This window comes from Coregonus lavaretus, assembly GCF_964263955.1.
Source record: "Coregonus lavaretus genome assembly, chromosome: 27".
NCBI lineage: Eukaryota > Metazoa > Chordata > Actinopteri > Salmoniformes > Salmonidae > Coregonus > Coregonus lavaretus.
Window position 1 is genome coordinate 14610222 of NC_140014.1, and position 14732 is coordinate 14624953.

Here is a 14732-nt window from a genome sequence, read left to right on the forward strand (position 1 = left end):
TACACATTGCGCCCACTCAGAGCAGGGTAACAAATGGTTGGCTAAATGAAAATGTATCGTAGACCTATCAAACATTGAAACAGAAATGTCTACATGTTGCAATAAACGGTACGGGATGGAATGATGACACGCTAGCAATTATTGTAGTATTATATGTAATATACAGTTGAAGTCAGAAGTTTATATATACCATAGCCAAATACATTTAAACTCAGTTTTTCACAATTCCTGACATTTAATCCTAGTAAAAATTCCCTGTCTTAGGTCAGTTAGGATCACCACTTTATTTTAAGAATGTGAAATGTCAGAATAATAGTAGAGAGAATTATTTATTTCAGCTTTTATTTCTTTGATCACATTACCAGTGGGTCAGAAGTTTACATACACTCAATTAGTATTTGGTAGCATTGCCTTTAAATGGTTTAACTTGGGTCAAACGTTTCAGGTAGCCTTCCACAAGCTTCCCACAATAAGTTGGGTGAATTTTGGCCCATTCCTTCTGACAGAGCTGATGTAACTGAGTCAGGTTTGTAGGCCTCCTTGCACGCACACACTTTTTCAGTTCTGCCCACAGATTTTCTATAGGATTGAGGTCAGGGCTTTGTGATGGCCACTCCAATACCTTGACTTTATTGTCCTTAAGCCATTTTGCCACAACTTTGGAAGTATGCTTGGGGTCATTGTCCATTTGGAAGACCCATTTGCGACCAAGCTTTAACTTCCTGACTGATGTCTTGAGATGTTGCTTCAATATATCCACATAATTTTCCTTCCTCATGATGCCATCTATTTTGTGAAGTGCACCAGTCCCTCCTGCAGCAAAGCACCCCCACAGCATGATGCTGCCACCCCCGTGCTTCACGGTTGGGATGGTGTTCTTCGGCTTGCAAGCTACCCCCTTTTTCCTCCAAACATAACGATGGTCATTATGGCCAAACAGTTCTATTTTTGTTTCATCAGACCAGAGGACATTTATCCAAGAAGTACGATCTTTGTCCCCATGTGCAGTTGCAAACCGTAGTCTGGCTTTTTTATGGCGGTTTTGGAGCAGTGGCTTCTTCCTTGCTGAGCGGCCTTTCAGGTTATGTCGATATAAGACTTGTTTTACTGTGGATATAGATACATTACATTTACATTTACATCATTTAGCAGACGCTCTTATCCAGAGCGACTTACAAATTGGTGCATTCAACTTATGATAGCCAGTGGGACAACTTTTGTACCGGTTTCCTCCAGCATCTTCACAAGGTCCTTTGCTGGTCCAATCAGAGTGCCAAGTGTGTGTTTCACTAGCCAATCTGTTGCAACATGGATGTTTTTTTTACAAGGGCGATGCTGCGGCTACTGTCTCTGGCTGCATGTAGAGTCATCCACGTAGACTCTGTGCCACAAAATGAGTGACAAAACATTACAAAATCTGGCAGGGTAATTTCAAGTCTCAAGTCAAAATCGAGTCCCGATTCTTGATTCTCCAAGTCATTTTATTTTCTATCAAGTCGAGTCTTAAGTCATCAAATTTGTGACTTGAGACAGACTCGAGTCCAAGTCATATGACTCGAGTCCACAACTCTGGAAGGCCGTATGTTGTTATGAATCTGAACGGAACGGTCAGATAGTTAGCAACAATGACAGGAAGCTGCCATGTGGGGAATCGTAGGTGGCTTGTTTCAGTTAGTTGTATCTTGTTCTTGATACCATGTCTTCTGTTGAGATCTTTTGAATTATACCATGTCTATATGTCCAAAAATTTGCTAGTTAGCAAACTAACAACTGTAGTGATGTATTTGAGAGATGAGCTAATTGTGAAAATGTATTTACTCTGTCCTCTTCTCCTCTGACCCTCTCCACTGACAGGATATTCATTGTTTATTAGCTTGTCTTTTCCCATGTTCATTTGTGAAGGCTGATCCAGGGTCAGATCCAAGAGAAACGAAAACAATAATCTAAGGATAAGAGACACAGAGCGCCATTTATTAAACCACGGTCATATATTTAATCCCAAAATCATTAGGACTGGCTCTTAAATTCTCAAGGGGAATTATCTGAGCGCATTGCAAGGACTGATTAAACTAGTTGGCGGTTGTCCAAGGCTGATTTTGATACAGCCATAATGGCATTCTTGACTTCTATTTCTGACATTTGTTAATTTCACTATTACTTGATGAATTACCATATTACAGTCTACGTCTATGTTTCAAGCAAACCTCCATAGTCCCTGTGCTCAAGAACGCCAAGGTAACCTGTCTAAATGACTACCGCCCCATAGCACTCACATCTGTAGCCATGAAATGCTTTGAGGCTAGTCATGGCTCACATCAACACCATCATCCCAGAAACCCTGGACCCACTCCAATTTGCATACCGCACCAACAGATCCACAAATGACGCAATCTCTATTGCAGTGGTTTCCAAACTTTTTCACTCAGGCCCCCCTTCCAGCATTGGGGAACATCCCATGCCCCCCCTGCGCATGAGCCACTTCTATTTACAGTCTATGGGCACAAGCACTGTACATGACAAAAACTGTTCACACCCCTATTGTTGGCAAGGAGAGAACATTTTGCAGGTTTAAAGCTTATTTCCTGCAATTCTACACATTTTGTCATCGGGTGCAGAGAAAATGTTGCAGTTTGAAAGTTAATTTTCTTGCAATTCTATACATTTTGCCATGTCTAATTTGTATTCATTTGATATTTGAGAGACTCAAACATTACAACAATCTATGGGTTAAAAAACTTAGCTAAAAAACATTAGCTGACAGTTGATCTGGACAAGTAGCTCTCTAAGGTATGCAATGACTGACATGACAAGAGGAAAACTGATGATGCACTACCCAATTTCGAAATTGCACCTTGTGCATTCTACTATTACAACTTTCAAGAGTAAGTTGAAAGCTGGAGTGAGTTCCTTTTTTTTTGGGGGGGGGGGGGGGGGGGGGGGCGGGACCACACCCACAGTTTGGGAACCACTGTTCTATTGCACTCCATACACACTGCCCTTTCCCACCTGGAAAAAATGAACACCTACGTGAGAATGCTGTTCATTGACTACAGCTCAGCGTTCAACACCATACTGGCCTCCAAGCTCATCACTAAGCTAAGGACTCTGGGACTAAACGCCTCCCTCTGCAACTGGATCCTGGACTTCCTGACGGGCTGCCCTCAGGAGGTGAGGGTAGGCAACAACACATCCGCCATGCTGAACCTATACACAGGGGCCCCTCAGGGGTGCGTGCTTAGTCCCTCCCTCCTGTATTTCCTGTTCACCCACGACTGCGTGGCCACGCACGATTTCAACACCATCATTAAGTTTACCGACCACACGACGGTGGTAGGCCTGATCACTGATGACGATGAGACAGCCTATAGGGAGGAGGTCAGAGACCTGGCAGTGTGGTCCCACCTTTGCTGCCATAACAACCTCCACTCTTCTGGGAAGGCTTTCCATTAGATTTTGGAACATTGCTGCGGGGTACTTGCTTCCATTCAACCACAAGAGCATTAGTGAAGTTGGGCACTGATGTTGGGTGATTAGTCCTGGCTTGCAGTCGGTGTTCCAACTCATCCCAAAGGTGTGCGATTGGGTTGAGATCATTGCTTTGTGAATGGGGGCATTGTCATGCTGAAATAGGAAAGGGCCTTCCCCAAACTGTTGCCACAAAGTTGGAAGCATAGATTCGTCTAGAATGTCATTGTATCCTGTAGCGATAAGATTTCCCTTCACTGGAACTAAGGGGCCTAGCCTGAACCATGAAAAACAGCCACAGACCATTATTCCTCCTCCACCAAACTTAACAGTTGGCACTATACATTCGGGCAGGTAGCGTTCTCCTGGCATCCGCCAAACCCAGATTCGTCTGTCGGACTGCCAGATGGTGAAGCGTGATTTTCACTGTTCAATGGCGGCAAACTTTACAGCACTCCAGCCGACGCTTGGCATGTCACATGGTGATATTAGGCTTGTGTGCGGCTGCTCGGCCATGGAAACCCATTTCATGACACTCCCGACGAACAGTTATTGTGCAGACGTTGCTTCCAGAGGCAGTTTGGAACTCGGTAGTGAATGTTGCAACCGAGGACAGACGATTTTTAGCACTCAGCGGTCCCGTTGTGTGTCCTACCACTTCGCGGCTGAGCCGTTGTGGCTCCTAGACATTTCCACTTCACAATAACAGCACTTACAGTTGACCGGGGCAGTTCTAGCAGGGAAGAAATTTGACGAACTGACTTGTTGGAAAGGTGGCATCCTATGACGGTGCCATGTTGAAAGTCACTGAGCTCTTCAGTAAGGCCATTCTACTTCCAATGTTTGTCTATGGAGATTTCATGGCTGTGTGTTCGATTTTATACACCTGACAGCAACGGGTGTGGCTGAAATAGCCGAATCCACTAATTTGAAGGGGTGTCCACATTATTTTGTATATATAGTGTACATCACTGGGGCTGAACTCCCTGCAATCCAGGACCTCTATATCAGGCGGTGTCAGAGGAAGGCCCTAAAAATTGCCAAAGACTCCAGCCATCCAAGTCATAGACTGTTCTCTCTGCTACCGCACGGCAAGCGGTACCGGAGCGGCAAGTTTGGAACTAAAAGGCTCCTGAACAGTTTCTACCCCCAAGCCATAAGACTGCTGAACAGTTAATCAATGAAATGACTATCAGGACTATTTACATTGACCCCATTTTGTATAATTTTTTGTTGTTGTAATTTTTTTCAACTGACATTCTTGCACTGACTCTATGTACACTCACTAGACTATACCCACCCACTCACACATACTACATTGACACTCCAACACACACACTACATACGCTCACATACACAAAACACACACATATTGATGCCACACACACACACACGCACACAGACAAACTATTCACACCTCACACACTTCATACTCTGTTTATGATCTATCCTGATTGCCTAGTCACTTTTACCCCTACCTACATGTACATGCTGTATTACCTCAATTACCTCAACTACCTTGTACCCCTGCACATTGACTCGGTACTGGTACTCCTTGTATATAGCCTCGCTATTGTTATTTTATTGTGTTACTATTTCCTTTTGTTTTTTTGCAAATATTTTTCTTACTTTTTCACTCTACATTGTTGGGAATGGGCTCGTAAATAAGCATTCATGGTATTCGGCACATATGACCAATAAAAGTGTGGATGCAGATGCTCTTATCCAGAGCAATTTACAGTAGTGAGTAGATAAATGTTTGGTACATGTGCCCCGTGGGAATCGAATCAACAACCCTGGCATTGCAAGCGCCATGCTTTACCAACTGAGCCACACGGAACCACCGCATCACAGTATCCACCTGAATACAAACTGTTTTTAACTCAGTGCAACTCATGCCTTCATCCAACACATTCAAATGAGCCAATGGAAAATGCATGGCGACTGGAGTGTCTCACAGTAGGGAGCAAATAGCTTATTATGTGTAATAGCCCACTGCTCACAGAAGTCCTGTATTCTCACCCAGCCACCCAGAATAAGAGGCTCAGAGTCATCCACTCAGGGGTTTGTTGGACTGAACATTCAGCTGCTCTCCAAATATGAAAACCTCTGCACCCCAGACACCAATTCCAACTTTCCATGAATTTCCAATATCATAGTCTACTACTGCATGTTTTGGATGAAGACAACTTCATTTTATAAGTGTCCCATGTAATTCAGTAAATTGGTGAATTGGCTGCGCTGCTCGTACATGTGACGACACGTTAACCAAACAATATCTTTAAGTGGATGAGGCGAGACAAACCCCCACTGAAAGCGCTCAAACGGGTACCTACTGTCATCCCAGTGTAGCCTACTTGGTTAGTAAATGGAACCCTGGGATAAAATGAACAACATCAGGGCTTTTTCTCTCAATATAATCTCTAGCCCCTACAATCACATGGTAATGTCTCTTAAAAAGCCTGGTAATGTAATAGCAGTTCTGGGGTCAGAGAGTAGTAGGGTGCAACAGAAGAGGTAGCTGATTCTCTTCATCTCTCACGACAAACAAACTAGCAAAATCAGCTAAATAACCCATTGCATTTACTCTAATGTTGATCAAAGGCACAGTTTTGAGCCACTAATCCATTCAAAAGATAGGCAAGCCCTACCCTATACAGCCACAACTGGGGACCCAATCTAGCTAGTCAATGCCCCTTTTCACTGTGAGAAGACGAAGCCTGAAGACATGTTTATTATTTCATCTCTTCACTATCTTATCTTGCTTTGATGTTTTCACATGACAGCAGTCATACAGATAGCACTGTCAGACAAACACACAAAACAAAGTCAAGCTTTTGTATATGCTGTCTCAAACACTGTGGGGTACTGACCAGCTCAGCTGGTAGAGCACGGCGCTTGTAACGCCAAGGTAGTGGGTTCGATCCCCGGGACCACCCGTACACCAAAAAAATTATGCACGCATGACTGTAAGTCGCTTTGGATAAAAGCGTCTGCTAAATGGCATATTATATTATTATTATTACAAAGCCTAGTCAGGTGCCTCCTAATAAAATGTTAGCACAACATGACAGAGAACTGGACGCCTGTCTTGTCCTGCTGCTTCTGACTACACATTCCACAGAACTAAACGTCCGAACATTGACCCTGTGTAACCCTGAGTACCAACAGTCTTGGTAGTGTTCTTTATTTGTATGCAAGATGGAAGCAGTAAGTTCTAAAAATCCTTCCATTCTGATGAAGTCAAGGAGAAGAGGAAGTTGACTGAAGAGGTTTGTACCATTGCCACAGTCCACAAGTGTGTAACACAGCATCAACACAACCAAGCCCAGAAACTCCCCATTCCCACAGACCACTACTTTGGAACAAAGCCATATAGAAAGACAATACACTATGTCTACGACAAACAGTATATCTAGGGAATAAGGAGTCATTCAAGACAGAGCATAAATGTGAAAGATGTGTTTTATATTCCATGTGACCCACCTTCGCAGCAGTCCTGCCACATGCGCAGGTCAATGTTGGGGATGTCGTCACAGCTGCCGTATCCGTGGGGCAGCTCTGCCACGTTGAACACGTCCTGCTGGATACGGGTGATGTTATCACCATTGTCACACAGCACCCTTGTCAGAGACGCTTGCTTCAGCTGGGTCAGCTGGGCTGGGGTGAACACACCTGGGTTTTCATACCAGAACCTGGTAGCACAACCCAGGAGGAGGGAGGGTTACACTAGTTATCTGTTACATGTAAACACACCATAAAGACAAAGGCTACCCTTCTGTAACTATCTCATCCTCCTGTAAATGTGTAAGGGATGAGTAAAATGAATCTGACTAGAATTGGTAGCTGAGGGGATGTGAGCTCACCGGTCCCCGTCTCTGAGTCGTTTGAACTGGGCAGCCAGCAGACACATAAGGGTGGGCCCCAGCCGGCTCCCAGGAACCAGGTCCTCAGCCATCAGAGCAGGGAACAGGTCAATGTTCAGGGGAGTGCCATATAGCCTGGAGAAGGACAAAAATACAGATTGTTTTTGATAAGGTAATATGGTAATTTAATCTTTATTTATCCAGGGGTGAGTTTCCTGAAAGCCTTATAGCAAAAGTACCTTTGTAGCTTCTCCCTGACTTGGGGGTTCTTGATCTCGTTCCTCAGGTCATCAAAGCTCTGTGCCGAGGTCAGGTTACAGAAGGTCCGGTAGTCATTGTAAGGCGGTATCCCATGATCCCTTCCTCTCTGGATGTTCATGGCGGCCAGGTCCAGTGCCACAGCGTGAGCCATGGAGAACAGCCTCTCGGTCAGCTCCGTGTTCAACAGCTGGGTCGACACGCGCATCTTCCCCGCCACACCAAACAGGCCCCGCAGCAGGGGGTCGATACCCCCTTCGTTGACAATGCGGAAGGGGGAGAAGAAGGCGCGGTGCAGGGAGATGTGGCCCTGGGGGATGGGCTGGAAGTTCTCATCCAGCCGGTACAGGATGGGGTTGATGAGGGTGTGTCCGAAGCGGAAGGCGGCCGTGGCGAAGGCGTTGAGGATGCCGGCGTTGATGTTTGGGTTGTAGCCGCGGTAGTCGCCCATCAGCTTCAACCCCGTGTCACCCAGGACCTGAGGGAGGGGGGGAAATCATCTTCATCATCATCAATATTATAGTCAACATCATTACTTACAGACACAGTACCTTTCATCAATCTGAAGACCTTTCACAAAACTCTTGGTTAGAGTATGAGAGAATAGTAGATCTATATTATGAGGGAGTAGTGCAGGTTCTTACCTTGGGCAGCCAGTGGTTGTAGGTGATGTGCTGCATCTGTGCTCCAACTATCTTCCTTGCCTCGTGGTAGATGGTGTCTCCGTCCCAGTGTGGGTTGAGTCGGAGCAGTTCTGTAGCCACGCGGTTGTGTTCTCTGAACCACACCGTGTGCATGGATGTCAAACCCAGCTGCTCGTTGGCCCTGTGGTCTCCAGCCAGGAAGCAGGGGATAGGACTCTCGTTCTCATCCCTCATACACTCTGTAGGGGGCCCCGTGGCGAAGGGTAGGAGGGGCTTCCCAGAGCGCTGGACGATGCCCTGCCTCAGCAGACCCCTCTGACTGGCCAGGTCCCGGACCTCCTCTGACTCGTGGCGTGAGCTGCCATACACGTTGGACGCGTCGATGTACGACGTCAGCTGGTTGATCTGTTCCCGTGGAAACACGCTGTTCATGAGGAGTGATGTCATACCGCTGCCGCATACGGGGCTGGAGCGCACAAAGAACATGCAGCGTGCCCCGCTGCGTGCCTGTCGAGGGTCACCCGGGGGGAACTGGATGGGGAAGCAGGGAGCGTCATTGGTGCACACGTTAGTGCACAGCTGGCCGTCAGAGAAACGTGATTGGCTGAGGGCGGCAACAGTGGAATCCAGATCATGGTCCAGGAACTGCCCCCACTGCATGAGCATGTGGGTGTAGCGGTCATCGGGTGTGATGGTCTCCGTGCCAATCATGGTGGTGGAGACGAGGCGGGGCAGGGGCAGGGCGTGGCCGTTCTGCTGGCGGCCGCTGGCGCCGCGCGGCAGATTGAAGCCGTTGTCATAGACCGACTTGAGGAGGCGCTGGAAGGCGGTGAGGGAGGCGCCCCACATGGGGTGCTGCAGGTTGTTGCAGGTGCCGTCGTGGCTGCGGTACTTCTGGTGGAAGCAGATGTCAGAACAGTTGTTGAAGCGGCGGTGGGCCGTGCAGCCTGATAGGTTGGCGATCACATCCAGGAAGTGAGGGGACACCAGGTCATTGTAGCGGAACGCTGGGGACGAAGGGAGGGAAAATAGGTTATTTAGTGAGGATATAAGGCCACATACAGAGAAGACAAGCACAGGGCTGTGTACTACACTACTACATTAACTTTATAGTTCCACCTAACAGAGGAGACTGCTGATTGCACCATGTAGGTTATGTTTTCCCTGGGAATCTAAACCTGCATCCTGAGGGCACAGATTTGAGTTTTCCTCTGACATGTCCTGACTCGCTCAGAGACGTAACAATTCCTGTGTTACTGCTCCGGTGCATGAGCTACAGCTCCAGTGTGTGTGTGTGCCTTGTGTAGCTCAAATCAATGGGGAAAAGTGAGACTTCCTGTCAGCAGCCAGCTGGCGGAGAAAACGGCAACACCCACCACCCCTCCCATCTCCCCCAAAATGCCACCCCTCTACCTCTCTGGTCACTCACAGAATCGATCCAGCCATACACAACCTACAGGGTAGCAGTGCTAGGTGGTGTGCCAGGTCACATAGACATAAACCAAACAGGCTACATTGTTTTTGCTGACGGACAAAAGTTAGGGGCCAGTGTAACAATGAACACTTGACTGTTGTCATAACCAGTGAAAACACTGTCTCTCTCTCTCTCTCTTTCTCTCACACTCTCGCTCACTCTCTCTCTCGCGCTCTCTTTCACTCACTCTCTCTCACTCACTCATCTGAGGCCTGTAGCACCACAGCCTTATATCAGCCAGTGTTCTCCATTACCTCACACAACTGGTCCATTTAGCCTGCATGGCTGTTAAACCTTAGCCACATTAACATGAGCATTTTATGTACCATAAATCCTTAATATGGAGGACCAGTCCCCTTGTTTGGGTCATTGGACACCTCCCTGGACCGGCCAAATCTGGGATGGCTTTCACCCGTGGCAACTGACCACATTCGGCTGCCATTATACAGGATGACGCATGGCTAGTAAAATACTTTATGAGCATCCAGTCAACTGCTAACACATTGGAATGTTTGTGGATTCGCATGTCCTCTTCACTTTCACTTTGCATAGATAGTCTGCTAACTCCAAACCAGAGCTTTATGTGACAGAGATGGTCATCTTTATTAAATAAGGCAATGTCTGTTGTCTCACCTGTGCCGTTGGTGTCGACCATGAGGCCTTGGTTGACGTGGTTCTGGATGAGGAGCAGGGTCTGCTCGAAGATCTCCCCCGCCCGAGCCTGCTCCACTGTGTACGGGTCCCTGGGGTAACGGAATAGGGCCAGCAACTCGCCAGGGGTACGAGGATTTCTACAGTGAGATGGGGAGAGAGGGGGAGAAATAGACAGAGAGAGAGAGAGAGAGAGAGAGAGAGAGAGAGAGAGAGAGAGAGAGAGAAAGTGAGAGAGAGATTATTACAGTATCACTCACCATGGAGAACACATAAAAGGCTGTTTATAGTAATAATTCAAATATTGTTTGTCACATGCTGATTTCTGTGTATCCTGTGCCTGCAAGTCTTTTGGATTGAGAGATGGAAATGTTTACAGCCCTTCTTTGTTCTTGCCAGGGAAAACAACTCTAATCTGTCTACCAGGAGTGAATGGTGAAAACATCCTTCCTGACCCAAATGACATGAGCAGATGAAAGAGTTCAGATAAGCACAGTCAATAAAACTCCTCTCAACACACACATTCTCCTCACCGATAACAAACGGGTGTGAGTGAAAAAAGTAAACACTAGCTAGTTGATCTCATAATCCATCTCAAGTGTAGGTGTGGGAATAAACCTGCTTTCACTTCCTTATATGGGCATCACATTTCTTTCATAGCATCCCAATGACTGCATCGTTATTTATGAGGTGCTTTGAACGCAGCATTCATAAACCATGGCACGCACGCATGCACGGACACACACACGCACAAATGCACGCAACCAAGCACACATGCCTTGGGTCAGTTCAAGCCAGGCAGGGCAATACCAGGTGCCTACAGGTATCATATCCAATCCCAAATCAAAACAAATGGCTATCATTTAGATGCATACTTGGCCAATGAAGCAAAGCACATTCCCTTCTCCTTACAAACAACTCTTAAAATAAATATGTACAGTGAGGGAAAAAAGTATTTGATCCCCTGCTGAATTTTGTACGTTTGCCCACTGACAAAGACATGATCAGTCTATAATTTTAATGGTAGGTTTATTTGAACAGTGAGAGACAGAATAACAACAACAAAATCCAGAAAAACGCATGTCAAAAATGTTATGAATTGATTTGCATTTTAATGAGGGAAATAAGTATTTGACCCCTCTGCAAAACATGACTTAGTACTTGGTGGCAAAACCCTTGTTGGCAATCACAGAGGTCAGACGTTTCTTGTAGTTGGCCACCAGGTTTGCACACATCTCAGGAGGGATTTTGTCCCACTCCTCTTTGCAGATCTTCTCCAAGTCATTAAGGTTTCGAGGCTGACGTTTGGCAACTCGAACCTTCAGCTCCCTCCACAGATTTTCTATGGGATAAAGGTCTGGAGACTGGCTAGGCCACTCTAGGACCTTAATGTGCTTCTTCTTGAGCCACTCCTTTGTTGCCTTGGCCGTGTGTTTTGGGTCATTGTCATGCTGGAATACCCATATACGACCCATTTTCAATGCCCTGGCTGAGGGACGGAGGTTCTCACCCAAGATTTGATGGTACATGGCCCCGTCCATCGTCCCTTTGATGCGGTGAAGTTGTCCTGTCCCCTTAGCAGAAAAACACCCCCAAAGCATAATGTTTCCGCCTCCATGTTTGACGGTGGGGATGGTGTTCTTGGGGTTATAGGCAGCATTCCTCCTCCTCCAAACACGGCGAGTTGAGTTGATGCCAAAGACCTCGATTTGACCTCATCTGACCACAACACTTTCACCCAGTTCTCCTCTGAATCATTCAGATGTTCATTGGCAAACTTCAGACGGGCCTGTATATGTGCTTTCTTGAGCAGGGGGACCTTGCGGGCGCTGCAGGATTTCAGTCCTTCACGGCGTAGTGTGTTACCAATTGTTTTCTTGGTGACTATGGTCCCAGCTGCCTTGAGATCATTGACAAGATCCTTCCGTGTAGTTCTGGGCTGATTCCTCACCGTTCTCATGATCATTGCAACTCCACGAGGTGAGATCTTGCATGGAGGCCCCAGGCCGAGGATGATTGACAGTTATTTTGTGTTTCTTCCATTTGCGAATAATCGCACCAACTGTTGTCACCTTCTCACCAAGCTGCTTGGCGATGGTCTTGTAGCCCATTCCAGCCTTGTGTAGGTCTACAATCTTGTCCCTGACATCCTTGGAGAGCTCTTTGGTCTTGGCCATGGTGGAGAGTTTGGAATCTGATTGATTGATTGCTTCTGTGGACAGGTGTCTTTTATACAGGTAACAAAGAGTGTGCTCCTAATCTCAGCTCGTTACCTGTATAAAAGACACCTGGGAGCCAGAAATCTTTCTGATTGAGAGGGGGTCAAATACTTATTTCCCTCATTCAAATGCAAATCAATTTCTAACATTTTTGACATGCGTTTTCCTGGATTTTTTTGTTGTTATTCTGTCTCTCACTGTTCAAATAAACCTACCATTAAAATTATAGACTGATCATTTCTTTGTCAGTGGGCAAACGTACAAAATCAGCAGGGGATCAAATACTTTTTTACCTCACTGTAGTATTTAAAGCATCCAAATCAAGAATATTTGATATGCTCGTCATCCTTTTGATATAGTGATGATGACTCGCATCGGACAGAGCATTGCAACCCCGCCCTCATGCTGTGTAAACAGCCTTCAGAGGATGCCTGGACGTGCCAGCCAGTCACAGAGCACAAAGACACGTCACATAGAACCCACTGAGCTCTGTGGGCCCAGAGGCAACTTTTCTTCCTGGGCTTGTCATTAGAACAGAGCTGGAATTCCCCAGCTAGCTGGCTGTGTGTGTGTGTGTGTGTGTGTGTGTGTGTGTGTGTGTGTGTGTGTGTGTGTGTGTGTGTGTGTGTGTGTGTGTGTGTGTGTGTGTGTGTGTGTGTGCGTGTATGGAAACATGCTCCTGTTAAACACATCATCAGTTGAAAGCGCTCACACACAAAGCACAACTCAAGATAGGCTTCAGAAATGATAATTCAACAAAGCTCAGTATCATAAGTTTGATTCCAACCTTCGGACTAAAAAAGGCATTTGACTTACCCATCAAACAGATGCCTCCTGGTGGATTCGATGGCACTGTCCACGTTGCGGATGGCCTCTTCAATAGACGATGTCACAAAGGTGTCCCCTTGCCTACTCACTGGAGGCACTGCAAAAGATAATTAAAAAATCAACTAATACTGATCGAATTATTCGCCATAAACTGACACCAGATGTTTCAACTGCGTATGTCATTCGTTGTCATGGTCAAGACAGCATGAGGTAACATAAGTTCAACTAAAGGCTTTAAAATCCTCTCCCCAGAGAGCAAGTTAACTGGGTGATTACACCATATAGAGCTGGGCACTGGTGTACATGTGTATCACAACCCTGGAGATTGGAGAGAACAGAACACATTTCTGGCAGACTGTAGTGTAGTTCTATAGTGTGCCATGTAAAACATGGAGTATCTGATGTGTGGGCTGCAGACCTGTCCAACATCAACCCATTATGGTCACAGTTCACTGGCAGCACGCTAGCTAGCAACTGCCACGAGACAGCACACAGGCAGGCCAGGGCAAATAAGCAACACTGAGGCTAGAGTTGAGGAGTAGGCCCAACCCATTGTGTTACATGTTACAATAACTGCAGTACAGCCATCACAAAGCCTTGGTGTGTGCAGGCTTTGGGTCTAGCCCAGCAAAAACACATCTGAGTCAGGTGTGTTAGAGCAGGGCTGGAACCAAAGCTTGCAGAGCCTATAGTTCTCCACGACTAGTGTTAGCATAGCTTAGCATACTCTAGCTACGTTTTACCTTGGACGGTGAGCACCATGCTAGCGGACTGGTAGCCAATGGGGTTGCGGGCGACACACTCGTAGCGTCCGCCATCGGCTAGACCCACGTCCTTGACCTCCAGGAAGCCCTCAGGGGCGATGTGGAACTTCCCACTTTCCGTCACCTGGACGCCGTCCTGCAGCGTTGCCGGAACAGACAGGAGTTGAAAGGTCAGGAGGTATGGACTAGTGTGGGGTTATGGGGTCAAACAGGGAACAACACTGCCATAAAGCCTGACAGTAGGGCACTGTCTTGAGTTACAATGTCAAAGTCATAGGGTCTGTCAGGCCTGACTGGGTCGGGTTACATGGAGTCTTTCAAATCAGCTTGGGATACATGGCTATGTTTTACAATAAGCTGTGATATTCTAGGCTGTACAAAATCACTTTTTAAATACATATAGGCCTAATAATATTGGGAAAGTTACTAACAGCCATTTCCTGATCTGAGCAGCCTGCCCTCCTTCCCCTTCCCTCTCCCCATCCCCTGTCCTCAGCTAGAGCCTGGCTATGCTAGCCTTGTTGCCACGGCGATGGGACAACGGTGTTGCCGTGGTGACCAGT

The 14732-nt window shown here is 46.7% G+C and overlaps 1 protein-coding gene across 1 annotated transcript in view; it reads right to left on the bottom strand.

Annotated features, from left to right (window-relative positions):
* LOC311103161 (peroxidasin-like) overlaps positions 1–14732 on the bottom strand; it is a gene marked incomplete at its 5' end in the record, with an annotated part of 88007 nt that overhangs the window by 5723 nt on the left and 67552 nt on the right. Inside the window, 7 exons of the mRNA XM_084144711.1 lie at positions 6952–7160; positions 7332–7466; positions 7571–8067; positions 8234–9240; positions 10341–10498; positions 13394–13502; positions 14149–14305. Of these exons, the coding sequence (XP_084000837.1) occupies positions 6952–7160; positions 7332–7466; positions 7571–8067; positions 8234–9240; positions 10341–10498; positions 13394–13502; positions 14149–14305 (2272 nt within the window). The remainder of the gene's footprint in view (positions 1–6951; positions 7161–7331; positions 7467–7570; positions 8068–8233; positions 9241–10340; positions 10499–13393; positions 13503–14148; positions 14306–14732) is intronic.